Source organism: Rousettus aegyptiacus, unplaced genomic scaffold (genome assembly GCF_014176215.1).
Source record: "Rousettus aegyptiacus isolate mRouAeg1 unplaced genomic scaffold, mRouAeg1.p scaffold_m13_p_2, whole genome shotgun sequence".
In the NCBI taxonomy this organism is placed as follows: Eukaryota; Metazoa; Chordata; class Mammalia; order Chiroptera; family Pteropodidae; genus Rousettus; species Rousettus aegyptiacus.
In genome coordinates, this window is record NW_023416295.1 from 169,711,984 (window position 1) to 169,729,831 (window position 17,848).

Sequence of the window (17,848 nt, forward strand, 5' to 3'; positions counted from 1 at the left end):
GGTGTGCTGGAGAACAGCCCAGCCCGCTAGTTTTCCCAGAGCCCAGCACACCTGACTCCCCAGCTTCCATTCAGCAAGTGAGGGCCAGTTCTCTGTGCCAGGGAACACCGCAGTGCGTGGGGAGTTTCCCGACATCAGCCGCACGAGAGCGAGAGCAGGGCCTTCCAGTTCCGCCTGCGGGTGCCTCCTAGCATCCTCTGCCACTGCCCTCCCAGCCACCCCGCCTGGCTCCTGCACCCCTACCCCCAGGCTGGACTGCTGAACACTTGTGATGGATGTCTCCACAAGACAACCTGTTGGAGGGGTCTTCCTTCTCAGTGAAAACCCTATTCCCTAAGGTCTCTGGGGTCCCAGAAGCACCATCTGGAGCAGTCTCACACTGGCAGTGAAGGGCTGCAGGTTGGCATAGGAATGTGCAGCTGCCACCTGGGAGCATGGGACTGCTTCCAGTGGGGCCCCTGGCTTGCTCTGTGACTCTGAGCAAGGCGCTTCCTTCTCTGATCTTTAGGTTCCTTGTTTGAAAAGGTGCCCTCTGATGCCTTCTGGTGAGTCTGGGTAAAAAAATCCCCCAGACTGTCAACTTGGAGTGACCCAGATGTTAGAGCCACAGGGAGACCCCTTCAGTTGTTCAAACCTCCTACCTTCCCTTGTTCGTAGTCAGTTCGTCTGTCTCTCCATCTGTCCTCCAAGTGCCTCTTGAGCAGCTCCTGTGCCAGGCATGGCCCTGTCCTCACAGAGCTCACGACCTGGTATGGAACCTGTGAGCCAGGAGCTCAGCATGACACACTGAGAGCTGGGAGGGAGGGGCATGGGGTTCCCAGCGAGCCCCACATCTGTGAGGGGCTGGGTAGGGGGTCTGATCAGAAGAGGGGGCCCTTGGCCTCCACTCCCTGGGGGAGTCATTCCCCAAATACTGTTGGTTCAGACAGAGATCTGGAACCCTGTATAAGAGACCCAGAGCCTTGAGACCACGGCTGAAGTGGGGGGCCCAGGAAAGGCATGTTCTGTCTCTTGAAGGGTAACCCCCACCCCCACCCCAGAACCGGGGGGACTTCCCAGACTTTGAAACCACACTTCCACTTCTATTTGTGTGGTTAGAGGCAGCAGCTCGGTTTTTTTTTTTTTTTTCTTTTTGTTTTTTTAGCAACCGCAGCATACTGCTCATCAGTCCATAGCAGCCAAGAGAAACAGGCCACTGCTCGCCTGGGGGTCCTGTCCCTGGTGTTCCCACGATGCTTCTGCCCCCAGTCTCCCCGGGGCTCCTGGCCAGCACACCGGCACAGGCCGGCAGCAGGGCCAGCCCTGGGCCTGGCACTGTCCTGGACCCGCCGCACACCGCCTCTCCCTCCATCCGTAGAACCACCCTGTGGAAATGAGGAAACTGAGGCTCGGAGAGCAGCACATAAGGGACCCGTATTGTCGTGTGCTTCAGTACATCCCCCAGGGTGCTTCGTGTCGGCTCCGTTTTAGGGCCCACGTCTGAGCAGCCTCCTGTGCGGTGTGCCCCATGAGGACACACTGCCCCCTGCCTCCCCGGCCTCCAGCCCTCCGTCAGCTGCTGTCCTCGGGTTGGGGGTAGGGTACGGGCTCTCCAGGGCCGCCGAGATCGTACTGGAGTCCTTGTGCTTCGGTGCCACCCCAGGGTTTCCTAGGAATTTCTCTGGTTTGAGGAGGAGGCAGGAAAGTTTGGGGGCCCCAGAAATGACACCACGTGCCTCACTGTTAGGAGCGGAAGCCACCACTCAAGGGGGCAGAGTCAACCTGGCCACAAACAAGCAATTTATCAAAAGTGTCTCAAATGGGCTGTTTTTGCTTAGTCCTGCGGCCCCGCAGCCGACTCCCGCTACAACCGCCCTACCGCCCAGCCACTGACCTCCCTGCCCACATCCTGCTCCAGCTTCACCAGCAGATACTTCCCACACAGTCACAGGTTCCCTGAGGCCTCTGGGCCCCTCAAAGCAGCCACAGCAATCGAGGCAGGGCAGGGACATCGGGCACAGTAGGAAAGCAAGTGGGGGCTTTGGAGCCTGTCAGATATAATTTCTAACCCTGCCTCTACCGCTTGGCCAGCTAGGAACCTTGGACCAGTAGACCTGGTCTGCTCACCTGTAAAATGGGGACAATGATACCGACCTCACTGGAGGATGTGCTAAAGTACATGACAATAAGTGTTATTGTCCCAAGGCAGCAAGGCACATTTAGGGGGCAACTAAGGTGGGGTAAAAGATCTTTCCTTCCTGACTTTTCAAGGTGAATAATAAGAAATAGGGCCAGACGCCATTCGAAGCATTTTACGTGTTATTTCATGCAGTCCTCACAACAGGTAGATGATTGTATTATTAGTCCCACTTTAGTGAGGAGGATGCTGAGGCTCAGAGAGGTGAACTACCTCACCCAAGCTTGCCCAGCTAGTGAGAAGCTCGCCCGGCTAGCTGGCTCCATCCACAGCTTAAGCTCTGTTTTCGCTGTCTCTTGAGTTGGAAAGTGTCCGTTGATGCACTGTCTTCACTTGCGACTCAAGTCAGCTGTGATTTTTGAGCTCCCGTGACAATGGCACACTGCTAGGCCCAGGAGGGCTCAGCATGATCCAGACAGGCCCTCCTGGGGAGGAGACCCAGAAAGGTCAACAAGCCCTTGCAGTGCAATGTGAAAAGTCTTGTGACCGGAGTAGGGATTGGCTGGTGACCCCGGAGGTCCCCCTTCTGCATCTGCAGTTCTAAAACTACAATCTCAACATCCACTGACTAAAACGTGAATCCAAAAGTCTCTGATCACAACATCTTTTGAAAGAACAACCTAGGATCCAACCTTTGGGGCTTCTAACTCATTATGATTCAACATTCAAGTGTACTTGAGCTTAAATATACCTCCCCACCCCACCCAGCCAAAAGGCACGGCAGCCTCGCCCAGGCCACACAAAGAAAAGCCAGGTGCGTTTCCTGCAGAGGCCCTTGGGTCTGACTGGAAGGGAGCCTGGAGCTCAGGTGGCCTGATTATATGGCTCTGGTTGTTTCCACGGCAGCTGTTGGTACAGCCCACAGAGAATGACCCCTCCCCAGGCTGGAGCTGGGGCTCAGGTCTGGGCAGGACTAAGAGGGACAGAGTTATAAAAGCCAGTCCTTACCCTTAGGGACCTTAAGAACAGCTGGGGAAAGTGGACAAGCCCAGGCCCAGTGTGGTCTGAGTTTGAGGCGGGGCTGAACCGGGGTGAGGGAGGACACCTTGTATCCTTGAGCTTTCCCAGGCAGCAGGATGGTGCCAACCTGGTGTCGAGTTGCTGGCTTAGGAGTCTTCAGTTTCCTAATTCTGCACACAGTAGGTTGAGCCCATTGCAGAGACGAGGGAAACTGAGCCACCAGCCCCACTGGGGTCTGGCCAGTGAGGAAAGTGGAGGACAGGACTAGAACCCAGACACTGCAGCCCCAGCCCCACATTTTAAGAAGCCAGGTTTGGTGTCCAGACTCTGGTGTCTCCTTCCATGAAGGTGTTCTTCAAGCCCGGTCCCCTTTCTAGAAGGGGCCTTCCAGTTGGGGGAAGGGAGATGGGCAAGAGAACTTTGCCTAGGAGCTCCTCATCCTGGCCGGAGCCGTTGATCCAGGAGCCTCCCAACTTCTGCCGAGGATTCCATTCAAGTGGGAGCCTCTGGCTCAAGCAGCAACAGCTGGGGGTTCCCTTCTCTGCCCCTCCTCACCCCACTGGGGGTGTCTGGCTCTCCCTTTGGGGAGTGGAGAGGCAACCAGAGTTCAGGGAGTGCCTACTGTGAGCCAGGCCCTATGCCCAAACACTGAGATGCCCGAGGCTGAGGTCTTGCTCTAGAGAAGTGCCCAGTCTGCCCACCCACACAAACAGGTGCTCAGGTGATCCTCAAACCAACCTACTGAAACTGACAAATCAAAGTGCTGTGTGTGGCAGGACTCCTCCCCTCCCCCACCTCTGGGGCTCCTGATGCCGGAGGTGCAGGGGCTCAGAGCAAGGGGAAACTGTTTTCCAAAGGCTTCCTCTTGTATTAACTAGCAATTATGGAGCACCTACTGTATGCTCAGCTGTTTTGGGTGGGGCGCCAGAGAGATAACTACCACTGAGTTTGGAGAGACAGAGCAGCGGCCGCATCACTGCCTTACAAGAAGGGCAGGGACTGAGGCCGTTTGCGGAGAAGGGGCGTTACACATGGAGGAAGCCGCGGGGGCTGGGGGAGAGCAGGGTGTCCGGGAACTGCTCTGGGACCGTTCCCTGCTGGAGGGTGGCAGATTCCCCGCGTCCCCTCCCCCCTTAAAGGGGCGACAGGAGGAGGAGCACGGGCGCTGGAGGAGCAAGTAGGGGTATCTTTCTGGTCCACTCTGGGTCGGGCAGGGCCAGAACAGCTGGCGCATCTGGCCCTTAGAAACAGCAGGTCGCACCTTCCAGGGACTTGTCCAAGGGCACACGGCAGCAGGGTGGCTCCTGGAAGCCAAAGCCCCCAGACAATCGGCCAGCAGGTCTTCTGGGGAGGGACCCCAGGGCAGCACCCTTTGGCAAGCCCAGACGGGCCAGTACAGGTCAGAGAGGACTGTCCTTAGCCTCTGACTCGCAAGTACAGAACCCTCTTTCCTCTTTGAGAGAAGTGCAAAAGTTATTTATACCCTGGGCGGGCGGGCGGTAGGTGGGGCAGGAACCTGGGGCAGGCGCAGTGGCAGGAGCGGGCTTACCTGCTTCCCGCCACCGGGGCTGGGCGGGGAGGAGCCGCGCACACAACCTGTGGACTGCCGGGCGGCGGGTCGACCAACACTCGCGGGAACCTTCCAGGGGCCTTGGGGTGGGGGGCGGAAGGCAGGGAGAGCGAGAACCCAAACTTGGCGAGAGGAGTGACCTGGGGGCCGGGGGCGGAGCCGCCATCGGGGAGGCGGGAGCGAGCGGGAGCGCGCTGGCCCAGGAAGCGGAGAGCGCCGCCCACCCATCCGGGGCGAGAGCGCTGGCTGAGGCAGAAGCAGGCTGGGCTGGGGGCTGCTGCCCTCGACCCGCACCGTGACCCTGCAGCACCCAGCCCGCCCCCAAGATGATGAAGAGGCAGCTGCATCGCATGCGGCAACTGGCCCAGACGGGCAGCTTGGGACGGTGAGTGTCCACCCGGCCCCATCCAGCCCCACGCTCACCCCAGCCTGACCCGAGGGAAGGTGGAGGCTGGGGACTGCTGGACGGCCACCCTCTGACTTGCCAGAGTCCTGCCGCTCCTCCCCCTCCAAATGCCACCCTCGCCTCCCAGCCAGAGCTGGAGAGAAAGGCGCTGACTTTGGGGAGGAAGGGGCACCCCCACCCCTGATTGGAGGGGGCACAGGGAGAAACAGGGATGCTGACTGAGTCTTCTCTGCCTCCGTGAGCCTCTGAGTGAACGCTCCCCTCTGGCCTCACTTGTCCCTTCTGTACAGTGGGGACAGTTAACCATCTCTGGTTGTCTGTGGGGAGGGGCAGTCAGGGCCCCAGACCTTAGAGGACGTAAGGAGACTGGGTCCTGGCCTGGTGGGAGGAGGGGCCCGCCGGGTCCTGTCGTGTGCCCCTCCTCCCCCCAGTCCCTGGGCGGCCTGCTTCTCTGTCTTGCTTCTGCTTTCTCGGCCTCAGGTAGAAACATTCCCAGGCCCCCCTCCGTTACCACCCCAGCCCCTATGCTGGTGGAGTGCAGGCCAGAAGTTTGGGGAGCTCCCTGGGCCTGTCTTCTCTCCTCTTCCCTTGCCTTGGGAGTTTCCCATCTCTGGGCCCAGGGGAGAAGATCGGGTGTCCAGAGACCTGGTTTTCGTCTCACCCTGCCACGGATGCCCATGTGGGTCTGTGCCGTCAGGCCACCTTGCTCTGGGCCACGGTGTCCCCATGAATCCCCAGGCAGGGGCCCAGGGCCTGCCCACCACAACGGTCCAGCGTCCTGTGTGACTGTCTGAGCTCAAACACTTCCCGTTCTTGGGGCCAGCCCAGGCCTCCTCTCCCTAGGGCCAGCAGAAAAGAGAGGCTGAGCCCTGGGGTGGCTCCCCCAGTCCCCCCTTCAGTTTCATCCACCCTCTCTCAGGACACAGCCCTGGGTGGAGGAGGAAAAGCCCTGTATCCTATTGCCACCCCTATGGAATGTGCTCCGACTGGGATGAGGCAGGCCCCAACTGGGAGAGGCAGGGAGGGGCACTGGAAGCAACTGGGGTCCAGGTGCCCTGTTGGCGGAGCAGGGGGGTTCCTAACCTGCCCCAGCTCAGCAGAAGCTCTCTCCCCCCACAGCACCCCGGAGACTGCCGAGTTCCTGGGTGAGGACCTGCAGCAGGTACATGCCTGGGCCAGCCATGGGTGGCAAGGCAGGCCTATGCAGGCTGTTGGCAGAGGGCTGGGCGGAGATCCCAGTTGGGGGACCAGATTGAGTCATTCCCCAAGCTGTTGGCCATGGGGTCCCCAGGAGGAGGAAAGAGAAAGGTGGTTCCTGCTCTGGGGAAGAACAAGGCGGTGGGAGGTGGGGGACAACCTCCCAGGACCCATTCCCGCCATGCCCTCCCCCAGGTGGAGCAGCGGCTGGAACCAGCCAAACGAGCAGCCCACAATGTCCACAAGCGACTACAGGCCTGTCTGCAGGGCCAGAGTGGGGCAGATATGGACAAACGGGTGGTGAGTGGGGGTCCCAGGGAGAAGGGGGCCTGGGCAGGACACCTCTGTCCAATGGGGCAGTGAAGTTGGGGCTGGGGTCTCCCTGCCGGTCTGAGCCTCTAGCCCCAAGGAGGTGAAGACTTCTCTGTCCCCAGGCCCCCAGGAACCCCACTCATGAGGTCTTATCTCTTCCCCATCCCCTTCTTGACCCTGCCCCCCTCTGCACCAATCTCCTGAACCAAGACCACGCTCTGATTGCACCTGAACTTCTCTGTCCAGTCAGCCGTTAGAGCAGAGCAGGCTCTCTCAACTGGGGCAATCTGGGGGCTTCCTGAAGGAAGTGACATTTGAGCTGGACTTTTGAATGATACTTGTATTAATCAAGAGCCAGCATTTATGGACCGATGGCTAAGATGCGTCAATGCATTGCCTCACTCAATGCTGACAACCCTAGGAGGAGGCTGCCTTTATTAGCGCTTCACTAGATGAGGAAATGGAGACTTAGAGAGAGAAAGTGACTCACTCAAGTTCATACAACTAGTAAGTAGCAAAACTGAGATTTGAACCCTGGTCACTCTGACCAAAGCTAGTACTCTCCATAACTCTAGGTGGGATGGGTCCAGCATGTTTTGGAATCAGTCAACAATTAAGTGTGGCCAGAGTTCCGGGTGGGAGGGGGAGCAATGGGAGCTGTGGACGGTTTGCGCTCCGCAGTGGCCGGGTCAGCCACCTGTGCCCTGGGGCGGGGAAGAGCCCACTCCGAGGCCTCTGCCCAGCTCCTCCAACCCCCTGCAACTGTGTGACCTCGGCAAGTCCTGTGTTCTTAGTTTTCCAGCCTGTGATGGGACTTGGTCTTTCCTTCCACCTCGATCAAGTAGTTCCTGGGAGGGAGAAAGGAGGCCTCAGAGGGGTGGGTGATCTGTACTTGGTCCCAGGGAGAGGTCACCCCTACCATGCCTAGTTATCATCCTGCTTCCACTTTCACCTGACCATGACCCTCCTGAGGTCCCTGCTCCCCATCCACCACGCCCAGTGCCTTGGTGCAGTTCTGCCCCCAAGAGACAGACACATCATGAGTTCGGGCAGGCTGAAGGGAGGCCCAGTGGGCAAGCACAGGCACTCACTCATGCTCACAGCCAGCCCTGCCCTCCCTGCAGAAGAAGCTTCCTCTCATGGCTCTTTCCACCACGATGGCCGAGAGCTTCAAGGAGCTGGACCCTGATTCCAGTATGGGGTGAGCACAGACAGGGGCCTCAGCCTTCACCTGGAGAGGCCAAGGAGGGATCTGGACTGGGAGGGGATCCAGGGCAGGGAAGGCAGCCACTGTGGCTGGGGACAATATCCAGCTCAGTGAGGGCGGCCATGCCTGGGAGGGTATTGGGCTCAGAGAAGATGAAGGAGAGATCAAAGGGGCAGGAGACGACTGAGGGTGGAGGGGAGAGACTCTACTAGTATTTCCAGATTGGAGCGAAGGGCTATGGGAGCCTGGACCCACTGGGTGCTGTGTCCACAGGAAGGCTTTAGAGATGAGCTGCGCCATCCAGAACCAGCTGGCCCGCATCCTGGCCGAGTTTGAGATGACCCTGGAGAGAGATGTCCTGCAGCCACTCAGCAGGCTGAGTGAGGTGACCCTCCCTGCTGACCCCAGCATCCCCAGCCTCTAGCTCCTAGCTCCCCAGCCCTCTGATCCCTCCTTCCCCATGCCTGCCCCCAGGAAGAACTGCCAGCCATCCTCAAACACAAGAAAAGCCTGCAGAAGCTGGTGTCAGACTGGAACACCCTCAAGAGCAGGTGGGAGCCACAGGGTCTGGGTGGGTCCATGCCCAGGTTAGCCCACAGAGGTGGCCCACAGAGGTTTGAGGCCCTTCCCACACTAGGAGGACGTTGCAGGGCCCGCTGGGTACAGAGTGTGTACTTGTGTGCACATAGTGAGGATATGTGTGAGGGTGTGCATGTGCTTGTGTCAGCTGGGGGTGACCCCAAAGCCTAGGGTAGTCATAAACAGTTCTCCAAGATCCCTGGATGGCAGGAAGACCTCCCTGGAGGTCTTCCCTGGAGCTGGAGGGCTGTGACCACCAAACCTACCACCAGGTGGCACCCCTGAACACTCGTAGCCCAGGCCCAGGGAAGCTGTGAGATTTTCAGTCTATAAATTCCAGAATCCTGTGTGGTTAGGCATATGGAGGGGACACTTGGCTCTGCACATGCAATGGAGACAGTAACCACCCCACTTTGGAATCGTCCCCAGGCTTAGCCAGGCAGCTAAGAGCTCAAGCAGCAGTCAGGGCCTGGGTGGCGGCCCGGGCAGTTACAGCCACACCACCACGGCCAACAAGGTGGAGACGCTGAAGGAAGAGGAGGAGGACCTGAAGAAGAAGGTGGAGCAGTGCAAGGTGAGGGGCCCTCGAGGTTCCCTGGATGTGGGGGTGGTAGAGGCGGGTACTGTCCTCGTTTCACAGATGAGGAAACAAGCTCACGGAGGTGACGTGACTTGCCCAAGTCCACATGAGTAGGAAGCAGCAAAGCTGGGGTTTGAAACCGGGTAGTCAGCCTCCAAGGTCTGTTTGTTTAGCCATTACCTTGTAGCCTCTTCCGTCTACACCATGCAAATAACACCTGGGAGGCAGAGATGCTCCACTCACCAGGGCCTGGGGGTATTTGTAAGTGAGTGAATGGATGAATGGTGTATAACACAGGGCACTGCCCTAAGGGTGTGGGGACACAGAGGTGAGAAACTCTAAAAGCCCTGGAGAATTTGGACGATTGGATGAGGGCAGCCAGGTAGGCTTGGGGGTGGGCTGTCCCCAAGCACAAGCCTTGGCAGGGAGAGGAGAGCTGGCTAGGACCCTCCACACACAGCTTGGGCAAGTTCCTAACCCTGCCGAGCCCCAGCTTCCCCTCCGAGCCCCAGCCTCACTGGTGTAAGCCCTCCTCTCTCTGTCCCCAAGGATGAGTACTTGGCCGACCTATACCACTTTGTCACCAAGGAGGACACCTATGCCAACTACTTCATCCATGTGAGTCCGAGACCGGGCTTCAACCACCCGGAGCCAGGGGTGGACACCAGAGCCAGGAGCCACTGACACCCACTATGAGATGGTGGGAGGGGGGGGGGTCTGCTCCTGTGGACCCTGAGGGTGGCTCAGCTTCCCTCACTTCTTCCGGGGGTGCCCCTTTGTCCCCACAGCTCATGGAGATTCAGGCCGATTACCATCGCAAGTCTCTGAGCTCACTGGACACGGCCTTGGCTGAGCTGAGGGAGAACCACAGCCAAGCAGGTAGGGACACGGGCGGCTCCCAACCCCACCCCCCTGACCCCCACCATGCTCAGGGCATGTTGAGAGGCTTACACTATATTGCATTGTATGCTCAAAAGCAATAGGGAGCCACAGATGAGTTCTGAGCAGGGCGGGCTCAGTTAGATTTGTGATGGACAGTGCTCTGGCTGCGGAGTGGGGAGTGGATGAGGGGGCCAGGACTGGAGCCAGGAGACCTGTTAGGAAGCAGAAGGGACGTGACGGTGGCCTGGACTGAGATGGAAGCAGTGAACAGATTCAAGAGATGTGCTGGATGATTTCAGGATGAGTGGCATGGATGGTCAGGTGGGAGGTGGTACCATTGGCCAAAGCAGTAGTCCCTCGAGGACATCTGGTGGGGTGCCCCTGGCTGCCCAGGGGTGGAAGGACCCTGGGCCGCTGATCTGTCTCGTCCCTGCAGACCCCTCCCCCTCGATGACGGCCACCCCCTTCTCCAGGGTGTATGGGGTGTCACTGGGAACTCACCTGCAAGAGCTGGGCCAGGACATTGCCCTGCCCATTGAGGCCTGCGTCCTGATGCTGCTTTCTGAGGGCGTGAAGGAAGAGGTGGGACCCACTGGGACAGGTGGGGAGGGAGTGTGGGGGTCCTCGGTTTGTCCCAAACCTCCCTCATGCTGCCCATGCCGTGCCCATAATCGCGCCCCTAGAGCACAGGTCCGGGAAGAAGGCACGGCCTCCCGTTACTGAAGTGACACCACCCCCTACTTAGTGATGCTCTGTGGGCCGAGCGCTGTGCTATCGGCCCTTCGCACTGAGGAATTTAATTCTGTTTAATTATCCCAATAACCCTCAGAGGGAGCCGTCAGTGGCTCTGTTTTACAAGGGGAGATGGAGGTCAAGAGGTAGACGCCTGGGGGCACGTGAGAGAGCAGTAATGAAGCCAGGGACTCGGGTGTAGTCACTGCCGCACGCTGGCCTCCCCCGTCCTTCATGCCTCGGTCTGGTAGTTCCTCGGCTGCCTCGGAGGCGGAACTACTCACAGACGGAGGCTTCCTGACGAGCCCGCAGGGCCTCCATTCTCCCCCTCCGTTCCTAACCAGACACCTGTCTCCCCACGGCTTTTCCCAGCCTCTCCCGGACTTCCCGTTTGCCCAGAATCCCAGACCTTGAGAGTTGAGAGGCTCTGTGGACACTGCTGTCCAGTTTGCCTGTCAGACCAGTGGGGACACAGGCCCAGTGAGGGCCAGCCACCCTGCCCCAGGCCATGAGTGAGCTAGGGCCTCCCAGCCAGGGTGCCCCACACACCCCTCCCTGACCGTACACGTTCCTTGTCGCACCCAGGGCCTCTTCCGCCTGGCCGCTGGGGCCTCGGTGCTGAAGCGCCTCAAGCAGACGATGGCCTCGGACCCCCGCAGCCTGCAGGAGTTCTGCTCTGACCCCCACGCCGTGGCAGGTGCCCGCTCCAAGGAGCCCTGGGTGGGGGGCCTTCCCCTCAAATCTCTTCACCACAGCTGCCCGAAAACAATCCCATGATAGTGTGGTTTGAGGCCTGATAATCTACTGAGGAGACACAGGGGTCCTTAAAATGGGGTTCATGACAAACCCCTGGAAATGTATGTATTGTTTTTCTGGGAACAAGATCACTAGCCTTCATCATTTTCTCTAAAGGGTCTCATAGCCCAAAGAAATGATCAGACCTAGACATGTTAGTATGAACGAGGGCCGGAGGCTCCTACAGACGAAGAGAGCTGGGCACTGGGGTAGAGGTGGGGGCTTGGGGGCTGCGTCTGAGCCCCTGCCACCACTTCAGGTGCCCTCAAGTCCTATCTGCGGGAGCTGCCCGAACCCCTGATGACCTTTGACCTCTATGACGATTGGATGCGGGCAGCCAGGTGAGGTTGGGGGTGGGGGCGCTGGGGAAGGCAGAGGCTACAGAGGCGCCACCCTGGGCTGGCTCACCAGTTCTTTCCCCTCCCCAGCCTGAAGGAGCCCGGAGCTCGGCTAGAGGCCCTTCAAGAGGTGTGCAGCCGCCTGCCCCAAGAGAACTTCAATAACCTTAGGTGAGCCCCGAGCCGCCCCTGGCCTCCCTGGAGCCTGGCCCTGCTGGGACTCTGCAGCCTGGGTCCGAGTCCCGCCTCCTTGTCCTAGGCAATATTTTTGAAAACAGCTTAGATGTACTGGTCATATTTTCTAATACCACACATTGAACTAAACACATACCTTGAACCTTGGAAGCCACACCACCTGGCTTCGAATCCCACCTCTGCCACTGTGCGGCCCCAGGCTGGCGACTTGACCTCTCTGTGCCTGGGCTAGAAAACGCAGTCCCTACCCCGTAGGGTAGCTGGGAGAGTCCCAGCTTAGCCCAGTACCAGAGTGCCACACACAGGTGGCACTCAGTAGGTCAGCTAATTTAACTATTAACAATTTTAATCTGAATACTGAACAGACTCCCATGTGGTGTTTTGGCCATATTCCAGAAACCCCGAGCTGGGAAGGTCTCAGGCCTCAGAGGCACCGGTGGGTGTGGGTGTCTGTGACCCGATGCCCCACCCCCGGCCCAGGACTACTTCCTGTCTCCCCAGGTACCTCATGAAGTTCCTGGCACGGCTGGCCGAGGAGCAGGAGGTGAACAAGATGACACCTAGCAACATTGCCATCGTCCTGGGGCCCAACCTGCTGTGGCCTCCTGAGAAAGAAGGGTGAGTGCCCGAGGGTGGGGGGACAGTGGCAGCCCCCACCCCAGCTGTCTGCTGCTCGTTTTCCCCTGGGGCCTCGGGATGGGTCGAGCAGCTCCTGTGCTCCAGGCTGCCGTGCAGGGGGCCCAAAGGAATCATGGACCCTACAGGACTTTGGAGATGGGAATTCTGGGTAAAGGGGGCAATGGGGTGCTTGGGAGGCTGGGGGTCCGAGGTCTGGTTCTAGCCACCAGCACTCTGCCTTCCAGAGTTGGGCCTTAGGAAGTCACTCTCAACCTCCATTTCTTTGTCTATAAATTAGAAAGAAATTATACAAAGTCTGAGGATTTTTGCTCTGGGAATTAAATGAGGTAATGAATGGAGAAACATTTTACAAACTATAAAGTGCCGTCATGTGCGGGGTCGTTGTTATTCAACTGGCCGTGGATGGCAAAAGGATTTCATTCATTTGCTGAGTGCATTTACTTGGTAGAGGCTGCCTGGAGCCCAGAACTGCATGACCACCTGCCAATGCCTGTCATGGGTGAAGGAAGGGAAAATTTGGTGTGTGAGTGGCATGTTTGCTTTTTGTAGTAGTCTGTGAGCGTTTGAAAACAGTGACTCGACGTGGTCAATCCTTGTGTTCCCAGTGGCCGGCACAGGGCCAGAGAACTGGGGTCACTGAGACTTTGCTAAACGATGAGTCACGTTCACTCCTTTTTGTCCCAGGGACCAGGCCCAGCTGGATGCAGCGTCAGTTTCATCCATCCAGGTGGTAGGCGTGGTGGAGGCTCTGATACAAAACACAGACACCCTCTTCCCTGGAGGTGAAGCTCCTGCCTGTGCGCACGTGCCCCTTTGTGCCCTCTCTGCCCAGCTCGGTGCCCTTCAGACCAGCTTCAGTCCCTAGCAGCCCCACAAATTCACAATGAGGCCTAGAGGAAATTGCTTCTCCACTCTGAGCCTTAGTTCCTCATCTGTAACACAAAGATGATCCCGCCTGCTTCACAGGACTGTTATGAGGCTCCCGTGGGGGTGGGAAGGTGAAACATGGTCCAGACAATGTCAAGGGAAAGGGAAAGTGGTCCTGGCCCTGGCCGCGAGGCAGAGGCCGGTGGAGGCTCTGGAAGCTAAGACCTGCTCCCTTCTGTCTGCAGACATCAACTTCAATGTGTCAGGCCTGTTCTCAGCCCCTGCCCCCCAGGATAAGGTCAGCGACAGGCCGGCCTCTGAAGAGCTTCCAACCATCGCCGTGCCCACCCTGGCCCCGGCCCCAGCCCCGGCCCCAGCTCCGGCCTCGGCCCCAGCCTCGGTCCCAGCCTCGGCCCCAATGGCTACGAAGGAAAGGTAAGACTGACAGGTATGAATGGCCCCTCTTCTGGCCCCAAGATGCCCAGCTTGAGGCACCATCTCTCGGAGCTTCAGACAGCATTCTAGGAAATGTAATAATTGTATTTGTATTTTCATCCCAAATACCACATTTGCCAGTTTGGAGTGGATGGGGTGGAGACTCAGAGGTGGTGGTCCTCTCAGCCTGGGACATGTTTTCTCGTTCATTGTATGGCTATTTACTGAGCATTGTATGGGCCAGGTACTGTTTCAGGCCCTGGGGATTTAAAGAACGAGGGATCTGATCATTTTGGAATTTGTAAATACCTTCCCATCTTCTCTTTGATCCCTTAAATCTGGAAAGGCTGCGCGGTACCATGTTGCCTCCATGCTGAGTAGGTATTGTTCGGTTGTTACAGTCATTTCTTCAGATGAGCAAGACAGACAAATGCTGCCCTTAGAGCTTGCGTTCCTAAGGGTGGAATCAACAAGTACACCCTAAAAAGCACAGTACAACATCAGTGTGTGCGCTATAAGAGAACAGAGCAGGGTGGGGGGACAGAGCAGGGGCTGCTTTAGCTGCGGGGTCAAAAGACCTCTCCCTGAGGAGCAGCCAACTGAACAAAGACCGGCCCAGCGGGAGCCAAGAATGAGCCTCCGCCTGCCCCTCTGCTGCTCGCTCATCCGCTCTCTGGCTTCTCGTAGCTGGAACGTCCCATAAAGATCACACGGAGGCTGAGAGCTGAGGCAGAGGGGAGCCCTGCTTTCTGCCCGCTATCCTGGCCCCGCGGGGGACCACAGACACTGTCACAGTGTCACGCCGAAGCCAAAGGCTCAGTGGATGCAAACTCCGGCCAATGTCAGTAGCGTCTTCCCCAGGGGGGTCCTGGTCTGGGGACAGATCCCAGGCCTGGCCGGAAGGCGGAGGACCCAAACTCAGCTTGTTGGCTGGGAGTCTCCTCAGCATCCCAGGAGAGTTCTGGGAGATGGCCGAGGCTGACCCTGACCCTCTCCTTCCCTCACAGGACAGAGTCCGAGGTGCCCCCCAGACCAGCCTCGCCCAAGGTCAGTAGGAGCCCTCCGGAGGTAGCCGCCCAAGCAGAGGACACGGCTCGGAAGAGTGAGTTGGCTGTGGAAGGAGAATGGGGACAGAGGGTGGGCAAGAATGGGGGTGGGAAATCCAGACCCTCCCATGTTTTCCGGCAGCCAGGGGAGGCCAGGAACCCAGGTAGCTAAGAGCCAGGTTTGCTGCCTGACACTCTGGGTTCAGATTACAGCTCTGTGACCTTGGCAGGTGACTTCGCCTGTCTGCTCCTCAGCTTCCTCCTCTGTCACAGAACACAGTACCTGCACCTACCTTGTAGGGCCGTTTGGAGAATTAAATGGTGCTGCCTGGCTCATACAGTAAATGCTTGATAAAGTTCGGCCATCGTGAGCATGGGGGGCAGTGGTGTCCAGTCCCTCAAGAAGCCCGGAGGTCACAGATGTAGAGGAAGGATGGGGTCTTCAAAGGGCGATGAGGGAGGGGAGGTGGTGTTGCTGGTGGTGGGAAGAGACCAGGGGCCTCCTTCTGAGACCCCGTGGTACACTCGCCCGTTGACTTGGCCAAAAGCTAGTCAGGTGAGAAGGCCGAAGGTTCACGTGGGGAGTCTGCCAGGGTGACTAGCAACTTGGGAGGCCCAGCCAGGAGGCTCTAGAGTTTTCCACCTGGCTATTCAGTGTAGAGCCTGGAGTAGATCGAGTGGCTGCAGGAGCCTCTGGACCAGAGGGAGCTAGCAGGTTGCACAGGGACCTTCATGCAGTGCCTGGCGGCGGGAGGGGAGGGGGAGCATCTAGCCACCTTTCCTGAATTGGGAGTGTATGGGATATTTACTCACTGGAGCACAAGTCGAAGCATTGTCACAGCATCACCTGAGCTGGTGGTCTTCGCATCAGCCCTGGGAGGTTGAGGTATTCATCCCATTTTACCAATGAGGAAATTGAGGCTTCAGGAGGGCAAGCAATTTGCCCAGGTCCCCCAGTGGATAGAGGCAGAGCTAGGACCAGAGTCCAGCTCTCCTGGCCCCGCCCAGCCCTTCAACTGCCTCTCGAGGTCAGAACTGTGCCGTGGGATCTCTGAGCTGGGTGGGGTAGTTCTGGTGGGCTTCTGAGAGGAGGTGAGCAAGACCCAAGTGTCAGGGAAAACAGGCAGCATTTCTTTATTCGACAAATACATACTGAACACCTACTCTGTGCCCAGCACTGTGCTAGCCAGCCACACACACGTACGATGGCCTCACTTAATTTGCATTCTAGTGGGAGGGACAAGCAATAAGCAACATAAAAACTGGCAAGACCGTTTCAGTGGGCAACAAGTCCTGTGAAGAAAATACAACCGAAAAATGTGACAGCGATGGGGGCAGGGGAATACTCCCGCTGAGGGGTTGAAGGATGTGGAGAGAGGCCTGAGTGATGAGGAGCCAGCGTGGAAACAGTGTTCCTGGCAGAAGGAACAGCAGATCCAAAGGTCCTGAGGTGAGACTGAGCTTGGTGGATTTGCCACCAGCAATATGGACACCTAACTGCCCCTTTCCTTCCTCTACAGCCAAGCGTCCAGCACCAGCCCGGCCCACCATGCCACCCCCCCAGGTCTCCAGCACGCGCTCTTCCCCTCCAGCCCCACCCCTCCCCCCGGGCTCTGGCAGCCCTGTGATCCCCCGGGCTCTGCCTCGCCGTCTGGTGGGCAACAGCCTTCGAGCCCCGACTGTGCCACCCCCGTTGCCCCCCATCGCCCCCCAGCCTGCCCGGCGCCAGAACAGGCGTTCACCAGCCAGCTCCCCCAGCCAGGCCTCCCTGAGCCCGACCTTCCCCAGCCCAGTCTCCTTGAGCATGCCTGCCCAGGTGGACCTGGGGGCGGCCACAGAGGAGGGAGGGGGCCCTGAGGCCGTAGGCAGGGCCCTGACTCCCCCAGCTACACCCCCTCAGCCCCGGCCCAGGAGCCTTGCCTCAGAGACTGACTGAGCTGGTGGCCTCTCCCTGACAGCCCTCAGTGTCCCCCCCGACCTCGTCCTTCCAGGACATAGCCCTCACCCTCCCCCCAAGTGGTGGGGGCCTCCAGCCTTTTCCTACAAATGCCTTGGTGTCCGCTGGGTCGGCCCCCACAGCAAGGAGGACTCAGGATAGCCCTTCACTTCCTGTCCTTTCCTTTTGGATCCACCTGGGCTTAGGGGGGCCCTCAGCTGACTCCCACTCTCTGGCAGGGTCCCAGGGGTACCACCAGAAGGAAAGAGAGCTTGCTTGTTCCTACAAGACTTTCACTTTTCTTTTGCCAATGTATTTTTTGTAAGGCTGGGAAATAAGTTATTTTGGACAAAACCGGAGCAGCTGGCAAAAAGATAGCTTTATTTTCTGTACTCAAAATAAAGAAGCCACTTTCACAAAGGGGGAAAAATTACCTATTCTTTGCCTCCTTTCCTTCTTCCTGAATGAAATAAGAACCCAAGTTTTTAGCTGCGCTTTAGTCTTCGAGGCTATGCACTGCACTTTGTTGTACGTGATTTTTATTTAATCCTCTCCCAAGGAAGTAAATGCCATTACGTCTTACAGGTGTGGAGACTGAGACTGAGAACGTGACCTGCCAGGGTCACATGGCAAGCGAGGCACGGACCTCCCAGATCTGAGATTCTGGACCCTGGGCCTGTCCCTCACTTCCCAAGCAATCTACTTAATTTCTTGGTGTTCTGCTTTCTTCATCCGGGAAACTGGGTAACAGCTTGCACCACAGAAATGTTGTTCTGACAATCCAATGAGACAGTCCTGTGAAGAGCAAAGCACCAACCTTGCACACAGAAACACCCTATAAGACTTATAGTGTAAGTGATGGCTCCTGGTGATGCCGGTTCCCCCAATTTGCAGTGTTCCCAGAGAAGGCAGGGAAGGCTCCCCCCAGGAGCAGGGATGGATCTATCCACAAACCATCCCTGAGGCTGCTCTGCAGGACCCTGACCCTGGGCTAGG

At 58.1% G+C, this 17,848-nt stretch overlaps 1 protein-coding gene and 1 long non-coding RNA gene across 4 annotated transcripts; one reads left to right on the forward strand and one right to left on the reverse strand.

Annotated features, from left to right (window-relative positions):
• Nucleotides 1-1,112: 1,112 nt before the first annotated feature.
• Nucleotides 1,113-4,786, reverse strand: LOC118613783. The gene is made up of 2 exons (XR_004955862.1): nt 4,686-4,786; nt 1,113-2,601 (listed from the first exon to the last, which is right to left on the reverse strand). It is a non-coding gene; the product is annotated as an uncharacterized LOC118613783 (long non-coding RNA).
• A 92-nt stretch (nt 4,787-4,878) lies between these two features.
• Nucleotides 4,879-17,285, forward strand: SH3BP1 (SH3 domain binding protein 1). Of its 3 annotated transcripts, none has more exons than XM_016161724.2 (18): nt 4,882-5,091; nt 6,232-6,274; nt 6,505-6,609; nt 7,746-7,822; nt 8,102-8,213; nt 8,303-8,379; nt 8,837-8,981; nt 9,537-9,605; nt 9,776-9,866; nt 10,306-10,451; nt 11,187-11,298; nt 11,656-11,737; nt 11,825-11,905; nt 12,431-12,547; nt 13,253-13,350; nt 13,681-13,870; nt 14,878-14,972; nt 16,148-16,527. In XM_016161724.2, exons 1-18 carry the CDS (start codon nt 5,033-5,035, stop codon nt 16,213-16,215), a joined length of 1,767 nt encoding a protein of 588 aa, XP_016017210.2. In that variant the 5' UTR covers nt 4,882-5,032; the 3' UTR covers nt 16,216-16,527. The 3 variants fall into 3 exon arrangements, with proteins under 3 accessions (XP_016017209.2, XP_016017210.2, XP_016017208.2); XM_016161722.2 differs by having other exon boundaries at nt 4,916-5,091; nt 16,437-17,285; XM_016161723.2 differs by lacking the exon at nt 6,232-6,274 and having other exon boundaries at nt 4,879-5,091; nt 16,437-17,206.
• The last annotated feature ends 563 nt before the right edge of the window (nt 17,286-17,848 follow it).